Source organism: Acomys russatus, chromosome 5 (assembly GCF_903995435.1).
Source record: "Acomys russatus chromosome 5, mAcoRus1.1, whole genome shotgun sequence".
In the NCBI taxonomy this organism is placed as follows: domain Eukaryota; kingdom Metazoa; phylum Chordata; class Mammalia; order Rodentia; family Muridae; genus Acomys; species Acomys russatus.
The window spans coordinates 65,899,449-65,918,294 of NC_067141.1; the positions used below are offsets into that span (position 1 = coordinate 65,899,449).

Genomic DNA, 18,846 nt, shown 5'->3' on the forward strand with positions numbered 1-18,846 from the left:
ACTGGCTGCTCTTCAGCATTGGAGTTACTGTCTGCAACTCCAGTCCCAGGGGATACAACACTCTCACACAACATACATGCAAGCAAAACATCAATAAACATAAAAGTAAAATAAATGAATTATTCTTTAAATTCATTCTCAGCAGGTAAAAGCAGTTGTTGTGCAAGGCTGGTGACCTGGGCTCCCCACATAAAGACAGAACGGAGAGAAAAGGTGTGCCAGAGCTCTCCTCTAACCTCTACATGTACACTGTGCACACACACAAACACATCATCATCATAAATAAGCTTTAAAAAGTAATTTCAATCGTAGCTAGGCATGGTGGTGTGTGCCTGTTGTCCTGTTGCTTGGAAGGCTGAGACTGGAGGAACACTTGAGCCTGTGCATTAAAGGCCAGCCTGGATAACACAGCAGACCCATCTGTGCATTAAAGGCCAGCCTGGATAACACAGCAGACCCATCTTTAAAGAAAGAAGGAACCTAGATATAGTGGTGCGTATCTATAATCATAGACCTTGACAAGCTGAGGCAGGAGCACTGCCGTGAGTTCAAGATCGGCATGGCCTACACAGCTATTAAGAAGAAAGGGAAAAAGAAATTTCAATCCAATTAACTAAGTACAATTTTCTAGCAAATAAAGATTTTTTTTCACTAGTAGCTATAAGAAGTATACTGGTGCTGCAGTTAAAAGCCTGAATGTCACTAGGTTTGAACCACAGGCTGGCTATATGCTCTGTGATAAATTACTTAATATCCATGTGTATTAATTCAACCACTTGAAGAATGAGAGTACGAAGTATACGCTCTGAGGTATTCTGAGGATGGAGCTATCTTACCGGTGATAGGCTTCTCGCCGATACTTTTTCAAGGCATGCTTATCCATGTTAGCAGGTACATCCGCAGCATTCTGTAGGCGATCACTCCAGGAGGTTGTCATTTTATTTGTATGATGAATTCTAGAAAAGAAAATCAACAATTTAGTAGTTTGATATTGGCACTGTATACTAACATGCCATTTAAAATATATTTTTTTAAAGCTGCAGATTTAAGATGTGCAGCTTCCATCACATTAGGAAAACATGAGGAGCAGAGCAGACAGCTGCATCTCTGCATTAAGCACCTGACAGCCCGGCCAGTCTTCGATCTCACCAGCATTTCCACATGCACATTGTTCTGCTACTTTTTTATTTTACTACTGCTGGATATCAAACCCAGAGCCTCACACAACTAAGCAAACATTCTATGCCTGAGTTGCACTTTTATTAAAATATCAATGCTTGTAAGAACATCTAAAATACAGCATTCTAAACACGTTAATATCATGACATTAAGCCAACTTTTAAAAAACCAAGTTTGCAGTTGTTTAAAAAAAAAAAAGAAAAGAAAAGAAAACTGAGGCCGCATAAGAAATGCAAGCTGCAAAGCGGCTGTGGCCTCCAGGCTGGACACAGCCATTGCTTTCATGAATCAGTGCAGCTGTGGTGTCTCCCACTCTAAAGAGCATCAAGAGATCAGGCCTACTGACATTCCTGCATGGAGGGAAGACTTGGGGCCTGTCTGGAATGCACCCCTCCTCAAGACTATATACGACATTCTGTAAAGGGGTAAGATTCTTCAGTGGCACAGACCTTTGCTGAGTAATCCCTACTGTACAAAGAACTTTACAATGGTCCAGCTGCCTCAGAGTCTCTCATGAAGCTAGACAGGTCATAGGTCCTAGGAAGAGCAAACATAGTATTATTCTGCTAAATGAGCACTGTATCAAGCCAACTCCGAATGACTTATTGCTGTACTCAGATTAGTGCATCTCTCAGCTCTCCTCATCCAGCATTCCAAAGGCAGTTCTATGGAAAAGCACCTGCCTGGAACACTATGGCCCTGGGTTTAATCCCAACATCATAAAAGTATCACTTTTTCTTTTTCTTTTTTGGGGGGTTGGTTTTTTGAGACAGGGTTTCTCTGTATAACCCTGGCTGTCCTGGACTTGCTTTGTTGACCAGGCTGGCTTTGAATTCAGCGACTGTGCCTGCCTCCGCCTCCTGAGCACTGGAATTAAAGACCTGCACCACCCACTGCCCAGCAACAGCTTTTTGCCCTGCTCCTTTTCTTTTTCAGTGTTGGGGATTGAACCTTGAGCAAAGCACTCTCCCACAGATGTCCTTTCACTTGTTTCATTATTTTTCTTGTTGATTGGTTTGGTTTTTTTGTTTGGGGGGGTGTTTTTTGTTTTGTTTTGTTTTGTTTTTTTGTTTTTGAGACAAGGTTTCCTTTTGTAGCCCTGGCTGGCTTCAAACTCACAGAGATCCGCCTGCCTCTGCCTCCCACGAGCTGGGATTAAAGGTGTGCACCACCACATTCATTTTTCATTATTTTTATCCATAGGTATTTATATCATTTGTGCCAAGTTGTACAATAAATTGTTGTCAAACCCAACAGTCAAAAGATTTTTTTTTGTCACAGTGGCTAGTTGGATTGGCTCAGCGGTGCCTGCCGCTCTTGACTACAGTTCCCAGCACCCTCATCAGGCAGTCCACTACCACCTGTGCCCCACTTTAGGGGCTATGATGCTTTCTTCACCTGCACATTCAACACACATACATACACACAGAAACAGACAGACAAATACACATAATTTTTTAAGAGTCGCACACCAAAGGGATGTTAACAAATTCCAAAGTGGGGGCAGGGGCTGGGCTATGTTTGGGTGGTTGGGAATACTACTTATTAACATTTCCAAATGTTGAGTATGCCTTTGATCAGTCTCTCATTGACTGCCTCTGTTTCTTTCCCTCTTTCAACTATAAGCCCCATGAAGTTGAAACTCTATTTTCAGCTCTATCCCAAGCATTATGCACAGCAAACTCAGTACATAGACAGAAATACACACACCACTCCCATATACAAGCATGGTAGTTCATACTTACAATATCAGTATTTGGGAGGCTGAGGCAGGAAGATTGCCAAAAGTTCAAGACTAGCCTTAGGCTACATAGTGAATTCCAGAATAGCCTTAACTAAAGTGGAAGAGCCCGTTTAGAACAGCACTCTATACACATGCACGCACGCACAAACACACACACACACATACACACACACAAATATGTAAGATAAATAAGCGGCTAAACCTCTGCATTTCAAGCTTTTTGTGTTTGAAAAGTTAATTTGTGTACAAGCCTGAAAACCAAAAATACTGCCCAAGTTCCTTTTAATGCTCTAAATAAATCTGTAAAAATCTTACCCTTGGTTCACAAATGTTTTTGAATCTTGGCTTGATTAACGTAGTGATATTTTGTTAACCTTTCAGTGTCAAGCTTTAGAACAAAGGTTCCTTGTTCTCTAGTGGAAGATGACAAAGCTGAGAAGACTGTCAAGTGAGAGATGCAGTACCTGTTGCCCCGGCCATTTATTTTTCTGTTTCAAGCAACAGTCTTCTCCTATCTGTACTCTAAAATTCTAACTAGAAACACAACTTTAGCAGTGCATACTGGCCTGTAATCTAGCGCCTGAGAAGTACAGGCAGGAAGCGAGGGAATCCAAGGCCAACTGCCACTTCATGCAAGTCTGAGGCCAGCCTGGAATACATGAGACTCCATCTCCACAAAAGGAGACGTGTAAGGTGAAAGAACAGTGGCTAGCATGCTTAGTTTATAATGCTCAAACCTGTTTTAATACTTAAGGCTTCTGCACAAAACACTTTATGCTTAGAAAAATGTATAATCAATTTCTACTCTCAAACCCAAAACTTCACAATTCCCACCACATGCCAAAGGTTCTCACCGTATCATAAAAATTTCCATGTCAGTTTAAGTATATTAAACTTAATCTACTATCCATAGATACAACTATTTTGAGAATTCATTCATAAAGTCTACCTCAAAAGTAAACCAGAGGCAGTCAGACAGCTCAGTCAGTAAAGTGCTTGCCTCCAGACCATGAGGACCTTTCCCCAGAACATGAGGCCGGAGTTCAAGCCCCAGAGCTGCTGCACAGAGGCTAATGGGAGACCCCGTTCAAAGGAGATGGATGGCACTCTGAAAATGACACCCCACATTGTCTTCTGACTTCCACAAGATGCACAAAAATAAATATAAATTTAACAAACACAAAACAAAAGATAAATAAAAAATAGGACTAGAGTACAATGGCGTGTTTATGTAACAAGCTTGGGGCCTTGGGTTCTAATTTCGACACCACATAAACTGGGTGTAGTGACACTCACTATAATCACAACATGCAGGCTGCGAGCAGGGTTAGGAATTCAAGGTCATCCTCAGATAAACGGAGTTCTCAGCCAACCTGAGCTGCATGGAACCTTGTCACAATGACTAAGTAAACTATGTATAACTCAGTGGTATAACACACACTGGCCTCCCTTGCACAACCTGGAAAGTTTGGTCTCCAACACTGCAAAAAATAATAATAAACTGGGGCTAGGGATATAAAGTTAGTAGAGTGCTTGCCTAGCATGCACAGAAGCCCCGTGTCTGATCTACCGTACCAGGCATGGTGGTGCAGCCTGGCGAAGATAAAAAGTTTCAGGTCATCCTCAGCTATATAGAGTTTGAGAATAGCCTAGTTGCACATCAATATAAAAAGATAAATAAAATAAATAAATCAAAACTTTCACATTTCACATTCTGCCTGTTAAGATTATAATGAGGGCTGTAGAGATGGCTCTGCAGTTAAGATCACTGGCTGCTCTTCCAGAGATCCCAAGTTCAATTCCCAGCAACAACATGGTGGCTAACAACCATCTATAATATGATCTGATGCCTTCCCTTGGTGTGCATGAAGACAGAGTACTGACACATAAAACAAATAAATAAATTTCTAAATTAAAAGGGGGTGGGTGGCTGGAGAGTTGGCTCAGCGATTAAGAGCACCACCCTCTCTTCCAAAGGTCCTGAGTTCAATGCCCATCAACTACATGGTAGCTCACAACCATCTATAATGTGATCTAATGCCTTCTTCTGGCATGCAGGTGTACATGCAGATAAAGCATTCATATACATTAAATAAATAAATCTTAAAAAATAAATTATAATAAAATCTATCTTGTCTGTATTAGCTTACAGTGTGATTTTATGACAAATACAATAGTAGAAAGAGAATGTATAAAACAAATGCTACTTGAGCGCCATGTTAAAGATAAAGCAGAAAAAGTGTTGCCTATAAATTTAAGAAAGCAAAATGTACAAAACTTAGAAGAATACAAAGATGAAGAGAAACACACACAGACACACACACACACACACACACAAACAGTCCATAGCTTGGTAGTGGTACTGCACTCCTTTAATGCCAGCACTGAGAAGGCCAAGATCTCTGAGTTCAAGGCCAGTGTGGTCCATAGAATTCCAGGAAAGCCAGGGCTACAGAGAAATCTTGTCTTGGAAAAAAACAAAAACAAACAAACAAAAAAATACAGTCCATAATTGTATTAACATTTCATTTATTCCAAACACATACATAAGAAAATTATTGAGCAAATCCAAACTAAAAGGCATTCAACAAAACTAAGCTGTACTCAAAACACTCAGCAGCAAGAAAATAAGCAAGAAGTTGGAGAATTTTACCTCAAAAGTAATGGGGGTTGCTTAGTGGTAGAATCTAAAGCCCTCAGTTCAATTCCCAGCACACACACTCTGAATGGCACTAAGTGCATAATGACTAAATCCAGACTGGCGGCCAGAATGACGGCATCACCTAAGTCCTAAGCTACTGAAGGAGCAAAAGCAGAACAGAATCGTCAACCTGGGAAATACAGAGGGACCTTAATTCAAAACAGACAACCCCTCCAGTGCCAAAAAGCTCCAAATCAGTACCAGAAATGAGAAGTTACCATAAAGGCCTTAATAAGACAGCTAAGTTTTGAGCTTAATGTATGTTTAGTTTTCTGCACTGAGGCTTTTAAAAGCCGAGATCGTATGCATACCAGGCAAGCACTCTACCTCTAAGCCGTATATACTTTTAGCACAAAGAAAATTTTAGATTAGCTGAAAATTAGGTAATAACGTATACTCATCTTTTACATTTTTATTTATGTGTATGAGTGTTTTGTCTGTCTGCACCATGTGCATGTAACTGGGACTTGAAGAGATGAGAAGAGGGCATCAGACCCCCGGAGCTACAGTTACAGAGAGCTGTATGCCACCAGGTAGGTGCTGGAACTGAGCCCCGGTCCTCTGGAAGAATCACTACTACAATTAACCACTGAACTATCCCTCCAGTCCAATGTCACACTAGTTTTTAAAGTGATTATAGAATTATAATTTTGTAAGACAGTCTTCTTAGGATAATTAAATCAAAAGTTTGAAGAATGAAATGTATTTATGCCTTCATAATTTATTTTTAAGTGGCTCTAGATTTAAAACAATGTATGCATAACCAAGGAGATGGCTCAGCAGTAAAAAGCAAGGGATCTGCTGCCAAGCATGACAGCCTAAATTTGATCCCCAGAACCTATGGTTGAAGGAAAGACCTCTACACACACACACACACACACACACACACACACACACACACACACACTCTCTCTCTCTCTCTCTCTCTCTCTCTCTCTCTCACACACACACACACACACACACAGAGACAGACAGACAGACAGACAGACACAAAGACACACAGTGGCACACATGCACCTCTCACACACAGAATGAATAATTTATAATTTATAAACATTTCAATTATATGCAAAAATATAAAGTAGGATGACCAACATTACTTACTGGAAAATCCAGGTGAAAGATATTAAAAGAAGTCATTACACCATCCCTGTAATTTTCTAAGAATTAAAATTTTTAAATGAAAATAATTGGAGCTGGGCGTGGTGGCACACGCCTTTAATCTCAGCACTTGGGAGGCAGAGGCAGGTGGATGTCTATGAGTTCCATACCAGCTTGGTCTACAAAAACGAGTTCAGGACAGCCAAGGCTACACAGAGAAACCCTGTCTCAAAAAAAATAAAAATAAAAGAAAGAAAACTGAAAATAATTGGGATAAACATGTAAAACTGATGCACAAGAAAAAAATAATAAACCCCACACATGAGAAGGGGCTTAGGACCAGTAGTGGGAGCTGGGTACAATGACATATAAGCTAATCCCAGTATTTGGGAGACTGAGGAAGGAGAAACAGGAATTCAAGGTCATCTGGGCTAGCTTGGGTTCTGAAAGAGCCTGTCTCAAAAACAAAACAAACAACAAAACAAAAAAACAATGACAGAACATTGAGTTGTCCAGTAGAGGATAGAGGGGAGAATTGTTTAAAAGAAAAAAGAAAAAAAAAAAAATAGGGAGAGGCACAGTGACACTTCCTGGAACCCCAGCACGTGGAAGGTAAGGACAGGAGGGTCACTTGGAACTGGAGGCCAGCCTAGTCTAACATCAATTCTAGGCAGCCAAGAGGATCACTTCAAGTGTGAGGCAGGCTACTTTACATAGTGAAATCCAGTCTAGCCAAGGCTACCAATGAAAACCGTCTCGAAAAACCCAAAACAAAGAAAAAAACACAGAACAGAACAGGCCATCCAGATCACTCTGTAGATAAGGGGGGTTTGCCACCAAGCCTTATGACCTGAGTTCAATCTCTGCGTCCTACATGGTGAGAACCACGGGAAAGAACCACCACCCGAAAGTTGTCCTCTGTCCTGTATGTGCACAGAAGCATGTTCCTGCTCACGCATGTGGATGTGTGTTTACACAGAGAAAACAAAATGTACTTTAAAAAAGCAAAACAGAACAAGGTAAAAAAGGAGGGGGGGAAGAAAAAATTGTATTGCACCTATTTACCTTGGGAGGGGGTGCACTTGCACCACAGCGGCGAGTGGATGCCAAAGGACAACCTGTGGGAGATATTTCTCTCCGTCCACCATGTGGGTCACAGCAATCAAGCTCAGCTGTCGGGCTTGCAAAGACATCGCCTTTACCTGCTAAGCCATCTCTCTGACCAAGGAGAAGAAACTTTTAACTTGTCTGGTAGAAAAGACCTGTAATCCCAGCTATTCTGGAGACGGAAAGCAGGTAGATTTTAAATTCAAGGTTGGCCTGGGCTACATGGCAATTTCTAGGCCAGTCCGAACAATTTACAAAAAACTTTAACAAATTTAAAAGTTTTGGGGGGGGGGGGTGTTGAATATGCTCAGTGGTAGAGCACTTGCCTCGCATGCACAAGGCCCTAGTGCCACAACAGTAGTTAAGTACAGTAAGACACACACATTATATATTAGATGTTCCATCAAACTAAAACAAGGAACTTTTAAAAACATTTGTTTCTCCCTATAAGCCATAGACTATCAAACAAAAAACCCCAGTACTAGGTATAAGCAACTTCCTTTAAAGTTGTTGGTCAGCAAAGTCCAAGATACCCCAAAATTACTATAAGCTGCTGCTGCTGCCCTTGATAGCCTCCCAAAAATCAACGTTAAGATCCTATTGCTTCTAACTGATTTAGTGTCTCTGGTTTTATATTGAGGTCTTTAATCCATTTGGACTTGAGTTTTGTGCATGGTGACAAGTATGGGTACAATTGCATTTTTCTACATGTAGAAATCCAGTTAGACCAGCACCATTTGTTGAAGATGCTATCCTTTTTCCATTGAATAGATTTGGATTCTTTGTCAAAAATCAGGTGACTATGTGTGTGTGGATTCATATCTGGGTCTTCAACTCGATTCCTTTGATCAACCAGCCTATTGCTGTGCCAGTACCATGCTGTTTTAATTACTATTGCTCTATAGTACAGCTTGAGATCAAGTATGGAGATTCCTCCAGAGGATCTTTTATTGTATAATATTGTTTTAGCTATTCTGGGTTTTTTGTTTTTCTATATAAAGTTGAGAATTGACCTTTCAATGTCTTTAAAAAATTGTGTAGGTATTTTGATAGGGATTGCATTGAATCTGTAAATTGCTTTTGGTAAAATGGTCATTTTTACTATGTTGATTCTCCCGAAAGACCTCAATATAAAACCAGAGACACTAAATCAGTTAGAAGAAAAAGTAGGGAGGAGCCTGGAACACATTGGCACAGGAGACAACTTCCTGAACAGAACACCAACAGCCCAGGCCTTAAGGTCAACAATTAATAAATGGGACCTCATGAGGCTGAGAAGCTTCTGTAAGGCAGGAGACACTGTCAAAAGAACAAAGAGACAGCCTACAGACTGGGAAATAATCTTCACCAACCCTGCATCTGACAAAGGTCTGATATCCAAACTTTATAAAGAACTCAAGAAATTAAACGCCACCAAACCAAATAACCCAATTGAGAAATGGGGCTCAGAATTAAACAGAGAATTCTCAACAGAGGAATATCAAATGGCTGAGACACACTTAAAGAAATGCTCAACATCTCTAGTCATCAGAGAAATGCAAATCAAAACAACTCTGAGATTCCATCTTACACCCATCAGAATGGCTAAAATCAAACATTCAAGTGACAACACATGCTGGCGAGGATGTGGAGAGAGAGGAACACTCCTTCATTGCTGGTGGGAATGCAAACTAGTACAGCCACTTTGGAAATCTATCTGGTGCTATCTCAGAAAACTGGGAATAGGGCTTCCTCAAGACCCAGCTATTCCATTCATTGGAATATACCCAGAAGATGCTCCAGCACACAACAAGAAAATTTGCTCAACCATGTTCATAGCAGCCTTATTCATAATTGCCAGAAAATGGAAACAGCCTAAGTGTCCCTCAGTAGAAGAATGGATAAAGAAACTGTGGTACATTTACACTATGGAATACTACTCAGCTATTAAAAACAAGGAATTCCCGAAATTTGTGGACAAATGGATTGAACTAGAAATGATCATAATGAGTGAGCTAACGCAGAAGTAGAGAGACTCAAATGGTATATACTCACTTATAACTAGACACTAGCCCAAGGGGCAGGTCCCATGAAAGTCTGCACCTACCAGTAAAGTGGGATAGAGGTGAGAACATCCTATTCAGACTCTAGGTGAGAAAAATATAGGGGATAGGGAAGTAGGTGGATCCAGAGGGTCCTAGAAACCTACAAGAGGAACATTATGATGGATGGATCTGAGCCCAAGGGTTCTGCTTGATCAAAGGCACCAACCAAGGACAAAACGCGCAGTCATCATCAAACCCCTACCCAGATCTAGCCAAGGGACAGAGCATTCTCTACAGTTAAGTGGAGACTGGGGACTGACTTTCACAGGGTCTCTGGTGCCCCATATTTGGCCATGTCCCTTTGTGGGGGAGGCCCAATGGCACTTGGAGGAAGGATAGCGGACTACCAAGAAGAGACTTGATACCCTAGCACCATATTCAGGGGGAGGAGGCCCCCCTTGGTCACAGTCATAGGGAAGGAGGGTTGGGGTGAAAGTGGGAGGGAGGGAGGAATGGGAGGATGCATGGACTTACTCAACAGGGGGAACTCATGCTTGGCACTACAATCCTAGCTCTCTAGCTGTAGCTGCTAAAGCCACAGAACCTAAAAAAGAACCTACTGCTGCCACTTCCCTAAACAGAAAAGCTCTAACTGCATTCTAAAGCCTGTCCTTATCCCCAAAGATAAGGTAGCTCCCACCCCTCCTCCAGGAAGCTTTCTCCCCCACAACAAACAGAGACTATTGCAGAAAGCCACAAGAACTCTCCAAAATGCAGAGAACACCAGACTGTGGGTGCCCAGCACCAACTGACAGAAGTCCAACCCCTACACCTATAAGTCTTTATGTGACAGGAAAGCCGAACCCACAAACACCCAACAATACGACTGCCTAAACAAGATCTGAAAAATATCACTACCAATTGACATGCTAGCATGGGTAGGGGAAATATCCCAGGGCCCAAGCACATGGACTGCTACAGGGGATTACTGGCTGGTAAGAAAGTCAGAATCAGTCTTCTTAGGTTATTCAATTCCAAATAGCTCTAAATGCATATGGATATGAGGAACAGTAAATTAACTCATCAGGTCCTATTTATAAATCTGTATGTACATATATATGTAACAATAATGAAGACTAAGAGACTATGAATTCAAGGACAGGGTAGATAGGAGAAATTGAGGGGGGTAAGGGAGGAGAAAGATTATAGACAGTACTGATCTATGAAATTCTCAAAAACAAAAATAGGGAACTGATTAAATAAGTTACTACTCCTCAAAAAAAAAAAGACATTCCACTGGTCATTTGAAATAGAGCATGCTAACATTTTAAATGCTTGCTTGTTTTTTGAGACAGGGTCTTTTAACTTAAGCCTTTGGTCTTCCTGCTTTCACCACTGCTGGCCTCACTTTTTTTTTTTTTTTTTTTAAAGGCATTAAGTTTCAAGTGCCAGATTTTCCAAGTAAATCCTGTCACACAGGCTCTTTCATCTGACATCCCTGATAATGGTTCCCGACTAACAAAGACAAAGACACACAAATGGTAGAACAAATAGCTCCTTAGTCTCCAAATCAACTTAATCTTTCTGAGTCTGTACTCAGAAAAAAAGGGGGGAGGTAGTTTTGCTACTAGGATTTTCTCTGTTATAGCTGTTGGGTTTTGATTGCTAGTTATTTTCCACAAACTTTGGCAACCAACCACTATAGGACGCAATCAAATTTCAATCAAAGTTATATAAAACATAAAACTTTCATAAAGTCACATAAAACAGGGCATGTTGGCCCTCACCTATAATCCCAGCTCTGCAGAAGCTGAAGCAAGAGAATTGCAAGTTGGAAGCCAGCCTGAACTATTGCGTTCCAGACCAGCTTAAGACAGTGAGACTCCCATCTCAAACCCTCGGCTTCTAACCCCAGCCTCAAAAAATGAATCATCTAAGTCTTGGTGGGGCTGAAGAGACAGCTCGGTAGTGATGCACATTTGTTGCTCTTTAGGAGAAACTGAGTTCAACTCCTAGCTCCCACATGGTGGCTCACGCCCATCTGGAGCTCCCATTCCAGCAGATAAAATGCCTTCTTTTGATCTTGATAGGCAGCAGGCACACACACATACATGCAGGCAAAACACACATAAAATATGAGTAAATCTAACATTAAAAAAATACTTAGTGGTCAAATGACAAGATTTTAGTGCTCCATGGCATTGTATTGCCAACTTCATTTAATGAAATTAAACATAAAAATCTCAACCCAACCCCCCCAAAACTAATTTTATTAAAAAGGGTTCTCTTCATTCATTCTGCTCTAACTGCAAAGACTCCAAGGAGCATTACCTTGTACAGAGCGTAGGAAAATATCTCTTTCTGGCTTATTTAGTACAACTGCCCTTAAAATGTGTCTACGGCTGTCTCCTGGCTGAAAGCACAGTATTCACTGCTCACATGTCACTTAACATGTGCCTTGTGATAGGTAACATTTCATGTTAGTAGATGCTGTATAAAAGCTAAAAATATCACATCAACATAAAACTCACTAAAAGCACGTGCCAGCACTGCCTGCTACAGTGCATAAAGGGCCGTTACAAATGAAATTAGATGAAGTACCCAGGCCCACGAACAGTCCAGTAGCAGTAAGCACACAACAATCATCACTAAATAAAAACCTACAATTGAGATCACCTATGGGGGCTCACTTTGCAATCCGAGCCCTTGAAGCTTATTCAGGTCGATTACTGCTAGTATGAGGCTAACCCAGGCTACAACATGAGACCTTACTGCAAAAAAGCCAGAAAACAAAAATAGTAAAACATAAATATGATGATAAGATTTAGGCAGGTTGTTTCTTATTTTGCTTTTTTGGAAAGAATGAAGCAGTGACACAGAGTTCTCCCCCACCCCACGCCCTTTTCCCCTAAGCCTAGGCGAGCATGGTGGCACATGCCTATAATCTCAGCACTGTGGAGAGCTGAGGTGGAAGAATCCCAAATTGGAGGCTAGCCTAAACTACACAGCCAATTTAAGTTGCATGGGTGGGTCAGGGCCTGGGAAAGGGGCACTACCCTCCTCACAAAGCAGAAAGAATTGTGTCACATAAATGAACACTCTCCCGTTAACAGTCCCCTCTGTTAAAAACTTCTGGCTGAATGTACATTTTCACATAACAGAACCTTGAAGGAAGCCATACTTTACAGATTAGCGGGTTCTAAATTCTAGACTGAGAAGAGCACAACAACCAATACTACTGAATTTGGTTTTTTGATTTTGTTAAGGTTTTTTTGGGTAGGAGTGAAGCAGTAAAACCGTGTTTCAAGCCTAGGCATGGTAGAACAAGCCTATTAATACCTGCATTTAGGGGAGCTGAGAAAGATCCCGAGTTCAAGGCCACCAGGGTATATACACAGCCTGTTCTAGGTCCACAGAAGAGGTTCATATTGTAATGGAAATGCTCTTCGGAAGCATTGCCTATCAACAGGCCAGCATAATCACTTTGCCACTGCAAGGCACCCTCAAAGATTTTATTTCAATTTTTAACTAGCTGGTCTGTTGAACTGAACCTACAAGCCCAGATGTCTTCTTTTGAATAAATTCTCAGCCATTGGCAGAAAACGCTACGGTGACTATGTGAAAGACCTGGAGCCCCTCTGTATTCACGACGTCCAGGATAATGGCAATGTTTTAACATCCTCCCCTTTCACATGATGGCCAAAGAAACTTGCATCCCTTGCCTTAAGGAAAATTAATAGTCTATGGTCATTACGAAACAATGTGCTGGCGGGAGGGCGGGCTGGCGGGAGGGCACGTGCAGAGACGTGGTGGAGCACACGCAACCGTGTTTAGTGACTAGTCATTTCAGAAAGCTGCATTAGAGCACAGCCCTCTACTACCGAGGCTTGAAACAAATCCGACACAACCTTCATCTAACAGCTTCTAAAGGCTGCGGCCGGGCCAAGCCAACCTTCCAAACCCTTATTCTGGTGACAAGGCCCCATGTCTGCACCTCGCCCTGGCGAGGGGACCCCTCGCCTGGGGACCCCAGGAAAAAGGCAAGGGCCAAAGCGCCCCTAAACGTCTTTGGGGAAGACTTGCAACCGATGTGAGCTTTTCACTAAGTGCTGCACACCACAAAACTGGCTCGTGGGCCATTCCGCGGGCAGGTTCAAACCCTGCCAGCTTCGCAGCCCACGGGGAAGTCCCGCTCCCGCCCCACGAAGAGAACTGAAGCGAGGTTGCCCGCGTAGGCGGCCCACGGAGAAAGAGGAGGGGAACCGAGAGCAGGGCGGCCCGCTCCGCTAGAAAGGCGGGGTCCCAGCGAGCCGACGCTCGGAAACAATGGCGCGAGCGTGACGTGGGCCGGGGGCGTCGCCGTCGCGCGGGGAAGGGGCAGCGGCGGGAAGGGGGGCAGCCCGGGCCAGGGGCGTGCGCCGGCCCGAGGCGCTGAGGCCTCGGGCGCGCGGGCTCTTCCGGGCCAGGGCAGAGGGCCGTGAGGAAAGGGACGCCCCGGGCGGGCGGCAGGGGCCGCGGGGTCACGCGCTCGGCCGCGCATCCTCCCCACACAGCTCGCTCGCCGCCCGTCCGCTCCAATCCCCCTCCCGCCCGCCGCGGGTGCCGCCGCACTCACCGGCCCCACCGCACGGCAGCAATCCTAGCGCGCAACTGCCGCAGCCGCCAAGGCGCGCGCCCTCCCCGCCCCCGCCGCCCCGGCACCGCCCCCAGCTCGCGCCCGGCCAGGGACCGGCGCTCTGTTCCGTTCCCGGGCTCCGCCGCAGAAGCCGGACGCGGCGATGCTCCCTGGTGGGTGGACCTGCCTCGGTCCCTCACAGGGCTCGAGGAACTTCCAACCACAGAACCTGCGGTGCTGCTAAGCTCTGGGGGTGATGCACGTTAACAGCCTATCCATTTTCTTTGGATAACCATCTCTTGGCGTTTTGCCAGCGCCCCTCAGCGCAGTGCTGGTACCCCGCCCCTACCCTAGGTGACCCCGCCTACTCAGCGGGAGGCTCTCCCGAGGTTGGAAAGAGAGTCCCTTACTCTCAGCTTCACTGTCTTGTGGATGACCCTGAGGTCTTCCCCGGCCAGACCCTGAACCCAACTCCGTGGCAGCCAAAAGGACCAGCTTTGGGGCTTATCAGAATGAGTTCAAGTCCTAGTTTCACCATTTATCGAATGAACTTGACCAAGGAACCTGACTACACGCAATTGACTCATCGGAGATAATATTGATAGAATGAAATAATACAGACTCCAGAGTTCGTTCTGGCGCATAGCAAACAATAAACAGCAGTAGTTCTATAGACACCCATTACCACACTTCACCACAAGATAAATCCTCATAGACAGAAAGCCCGCTATTGCCAGAACATTGCTATCATTAGTCTGGGCATCTCTGGGGTTCCATCTCAAAGACCAAGTTCTAGTCCTGGAACCCTTGCAAACAAACTGACCTAATGGTTCTTGGACCCCAGGCTTTGCTCAATATCGTCACTGACTTTGGGGTGCTTGATCCCTTCTGTTGTTTTATTCCGCTGTCCTAATTCTGAGGCTCTTTGTCTTTCTCCTCAGGTACTCGGCTGATTGATTGTGATTGCTTTAACCAGTATTACCCAAGGCTAAGCCAAGTGTTTGTGGCACATCATAATCAAGCAGTACTATGGCTTCCACTTTGTAATGGGGTCTTACATCTATTTAGTAAAGTTCTTGATTGAGTTTGGTGGCTTACCAGAAGTCCTAGCTACAGGAGATGCTAGGACTAAGGCAGGAGGATTGCTTGAGCTCAGTATTTGAACCTAACCTAAGCAACATAATGGGAGGGGGGCAGGGGAGAGGGAGAAAAGAGGAAGCAAAGGAGGGAGAGAAAAAAAACAAGAAAGAGGATGAAAGGGAAAAAAGAGAAGGAAGTTCTTGGCAGACATACTATTGACTCACATTAAACTTGCAGTAAACTTGAACAGTCAAGCTGGGTACTGTGGTGCTGGCCTGTAATCCCAGCATTCAGGGAGGCAGAGGCAGGCGGATCTCTGTGAGTTCGAGGCCAGCCTGGTCTACAAAGTGAGTCCAGACAGCCAAGGCTACACAGAGAAACCCTGTCTCAAAAAAAACCAAAACAAAAACAAAAATCTTGAACAGTCAAGTCTTTAGTATTGAATCTGCTGTGGCTCTTTCCTGGGTCTTCATCCTGGAAAGGTTAGCTGAGGATAAGCCCTGGGCCTTTCACCTGGTTTTGTAGGCCTGGAGTAGTAGAGCATACCTTCAATCCCTCGCCAGAGGCAGAGGCAGAGGCAGATGGACGTCTGTGAATTCAAAGCCAGTCTAGTCTACAGAGGAAGGTCTGAGCCAGCCAGGCCTACGTAGTAAGACCTTCTCTCAGAATAAGTAAGTAAATAAATGCCCAGTTTTATGACTAAAAACGGGAGCTGAACTGTCTGCACATATAATGTGATCACATCAGAGGGGGAAAAAAAGAGTAAAGACAGAGACTATGAAGAAGTGTAATTGTGTGAGCTGGAGAGACGGCTCAGAGGTTAAGAGCACTGACTGCTCTTCCAGAGGTCCTGAGTTCAATTCCCAGCAACCACATGGTGGCTCACAACCATCTATAATGTGACCTGCTACCCTCTTCTGTCTGCAGGTGTACATGGTGGGGCACTGCATACATAACAAATAAATAAATATTATAAAAAAAGAAGAAGTATAACAGCTAGGCATGCTAGCAATGCACCCATGCCCATGCCCAGATAAACACAAATCTTTAAAAATAGGTAGAGCACAAGAAAACACTTGGCATTCATGTCTAGCCTACACACCAAACAGATTTGCACACCCACACATTTATATAAACACATATGTGCATGCACATGTGGATATGCACACTCACACTTACATGCACAGGTCTGTACACACTTATATACACACACACATCTACACACCCATGCACTTAAACACACTTGAATACTTTGTGTACATACTAGAAAATATAAAGTAAACATAGATAGATAGATAGATAGATAGATAGATAGATAGATTTTTTGAGATAGGGTTCCTCTGTGTAGCCTTGACTATCCTGGAACTCACTTTGTAGACCAGGCTGGCCTTGAATTCAGAGATCTACCAGCCTCTGCCTTCCAAGTGTGGGATTAAAGGCATGGGCCTCCATCACCCAGCTAAGGTACAGTTTATGTTAAAAGTATATAAAATGTAGTGGCTGGAAAGATGGCTCAGTAGTTAAGAGTACTGGATGCTCTTCCAGAGGATCCTGGTTTTGAAGCCCAGCACCTACATGGCTAGTCACAACCATCTCCAGTTCCAGGAGATCCAATGCACTCTATTCCTAGGACACCAAGCACACATGCAGTGCACATGCATAAGTGCGGCAAAATAGCCATAACACAAAATTATCTTGATATGTGTGTACCAACATAAATCATGTGTGTGTGTGTGCCTATGTATGTGTATTCATATGCATACAAATATATGTCCTTTGAGAGAGGCTACCACAAACTCAGGCTAGCCTTAAGTTCCTAGGTGGCCAGGATGACCTTGAACTCTGCCAAGCTAAGCTGATTCTAACAGAGGACTAGGGAAGCAGAGAAATCACGAGGGGCTTGATTGGGATTTCTAAGGTGACATAAATCGAAGAATGTAGGCATTGTTTGGCCTAAGAAGCCACTCAACTGTGGCCTTAGATGACCTAGCACCAACTTCCTGCTGAAATACTTAGATGGCTGTCCATCTATCTATCCTCGGGTCTTAGGTAAGGTTTTATTGCTGTGAAGAGACACCATGCCTACGGCAACTCTTATAAATGAAAACATTGGATCTGGCTTACAGTTCAGAGGCTTAGTCCATAATTACCATGGCGGGAAGCATGGTGGCACACAGGCAGACATGGTGCTAGGGAAGGAGCTGAGAGTTCTACATCTGGGTCACAGGCAGCAGGAAGAGACAGTGACACTGCGCCTGGTTTGAGCATTTGCTACCCCAAAGCCCAACCCTGGTGACGCAATTCCACTTCCTCCAACAAGACTGCACCAACTGTAGCAAGGCCACATCTCCCAATCCTTCCCATGTAATGCCACTGCCTAGGAATCTATGGGGCCATTTTTATTCAAACCACAACAGCATCTAATTAACACTTTTTTTTTAACAAAGTATTTTAAGCCTTGATTCATCCAAACTGTGAGTTGCATTCACAGCTCAGCTGGCAAAGACTTTCTTCACAAATGTGTATTACATGCTGACCTTGTACCTAACATTGATCAGCACAGATGTGAGAGCCTGCCTTCATAGAATTTGCTGACAATCTGGAAGAGGAACCTTAAATAAGTAAATACAGCTGAAGATACAGCTCAGTGGACAGAATGCATGCCTAACATGCACAAATCCTTGGCACCATATATAACTGGGTAGGTCCAGCTTGCTGCCAATCCTGACATCCTGAGTTCAATTCCTGGGACTCACATGGTGGAAGGAGAGAACTAACTCTACAAAATTATCATCAGACCTCCACGTGCATATAAATAAACAAATAAATAGTAAATGTTAAAGAGCATGCTTGGTGGCACACCTGTAATCCAGCACTGAGGAGTTAGAGGCAGGAAGATCAGGAGTTCAAAGCCATTCTCCACTACAGATATGCAAGGCCTGGGATTCAGTCGTCTGCACTACAGCACAACAAAAGTGACAACAAAAGAAAAAAGAAAGAAAAGAAAAGAAAGTTCCAGAAAGAAGCAAATCTCTGCCCCACTGATGACCTGGAGCCTGACCTCCAGTACATTGGAAAAGAACTCAAAGGATAAAACAGGAGTGGCAGGAATCAGACTCAGTGTAAATGTTATCCAACAACCAATTACCTCACAGTTGCAAAAAGTAATTAATCTGAATCAGGTAAAAACCTATTGGAAACTTCTACTGGATATTTACAACATGAGAGACAATCTACAACTCTTAGCAAAATCGTTTCATTTCTTGAACATACATCAGGCAGAAGACGCTAGAGA

At 43.5% G+C, this 18,846-nt stretch overlaps 1 protein-coding gene across 3 annotated transcripts in view; it reads right to left on the reverse strand.

Moving 5' to 3' along the window:
* The window catches only part of Nt5c2 (5'-nucleotidase, cytosolic II), a 126,287-nt gene that overhangs the window by 59,194 nt on the left and 48,247 nt on the right, over positions 1-18,846 (reverse strand). For 2 of the 3 annotated variants that reach the window (XM_051146724.1, XM_051146722.1), the window contains exon 2: positions 837-956. In XM_051146724.1, the coding sequence (XP_051002681.1) occupies positions 837-956 (120 nt within the window). Of the gene's footprint in view, positions 1-836; positions 957-14,471; positions 14,539-18,846 lie in introns of those variants that run through there. The other variant, XM_051146723.1, reaches the window with a different exon arrangement.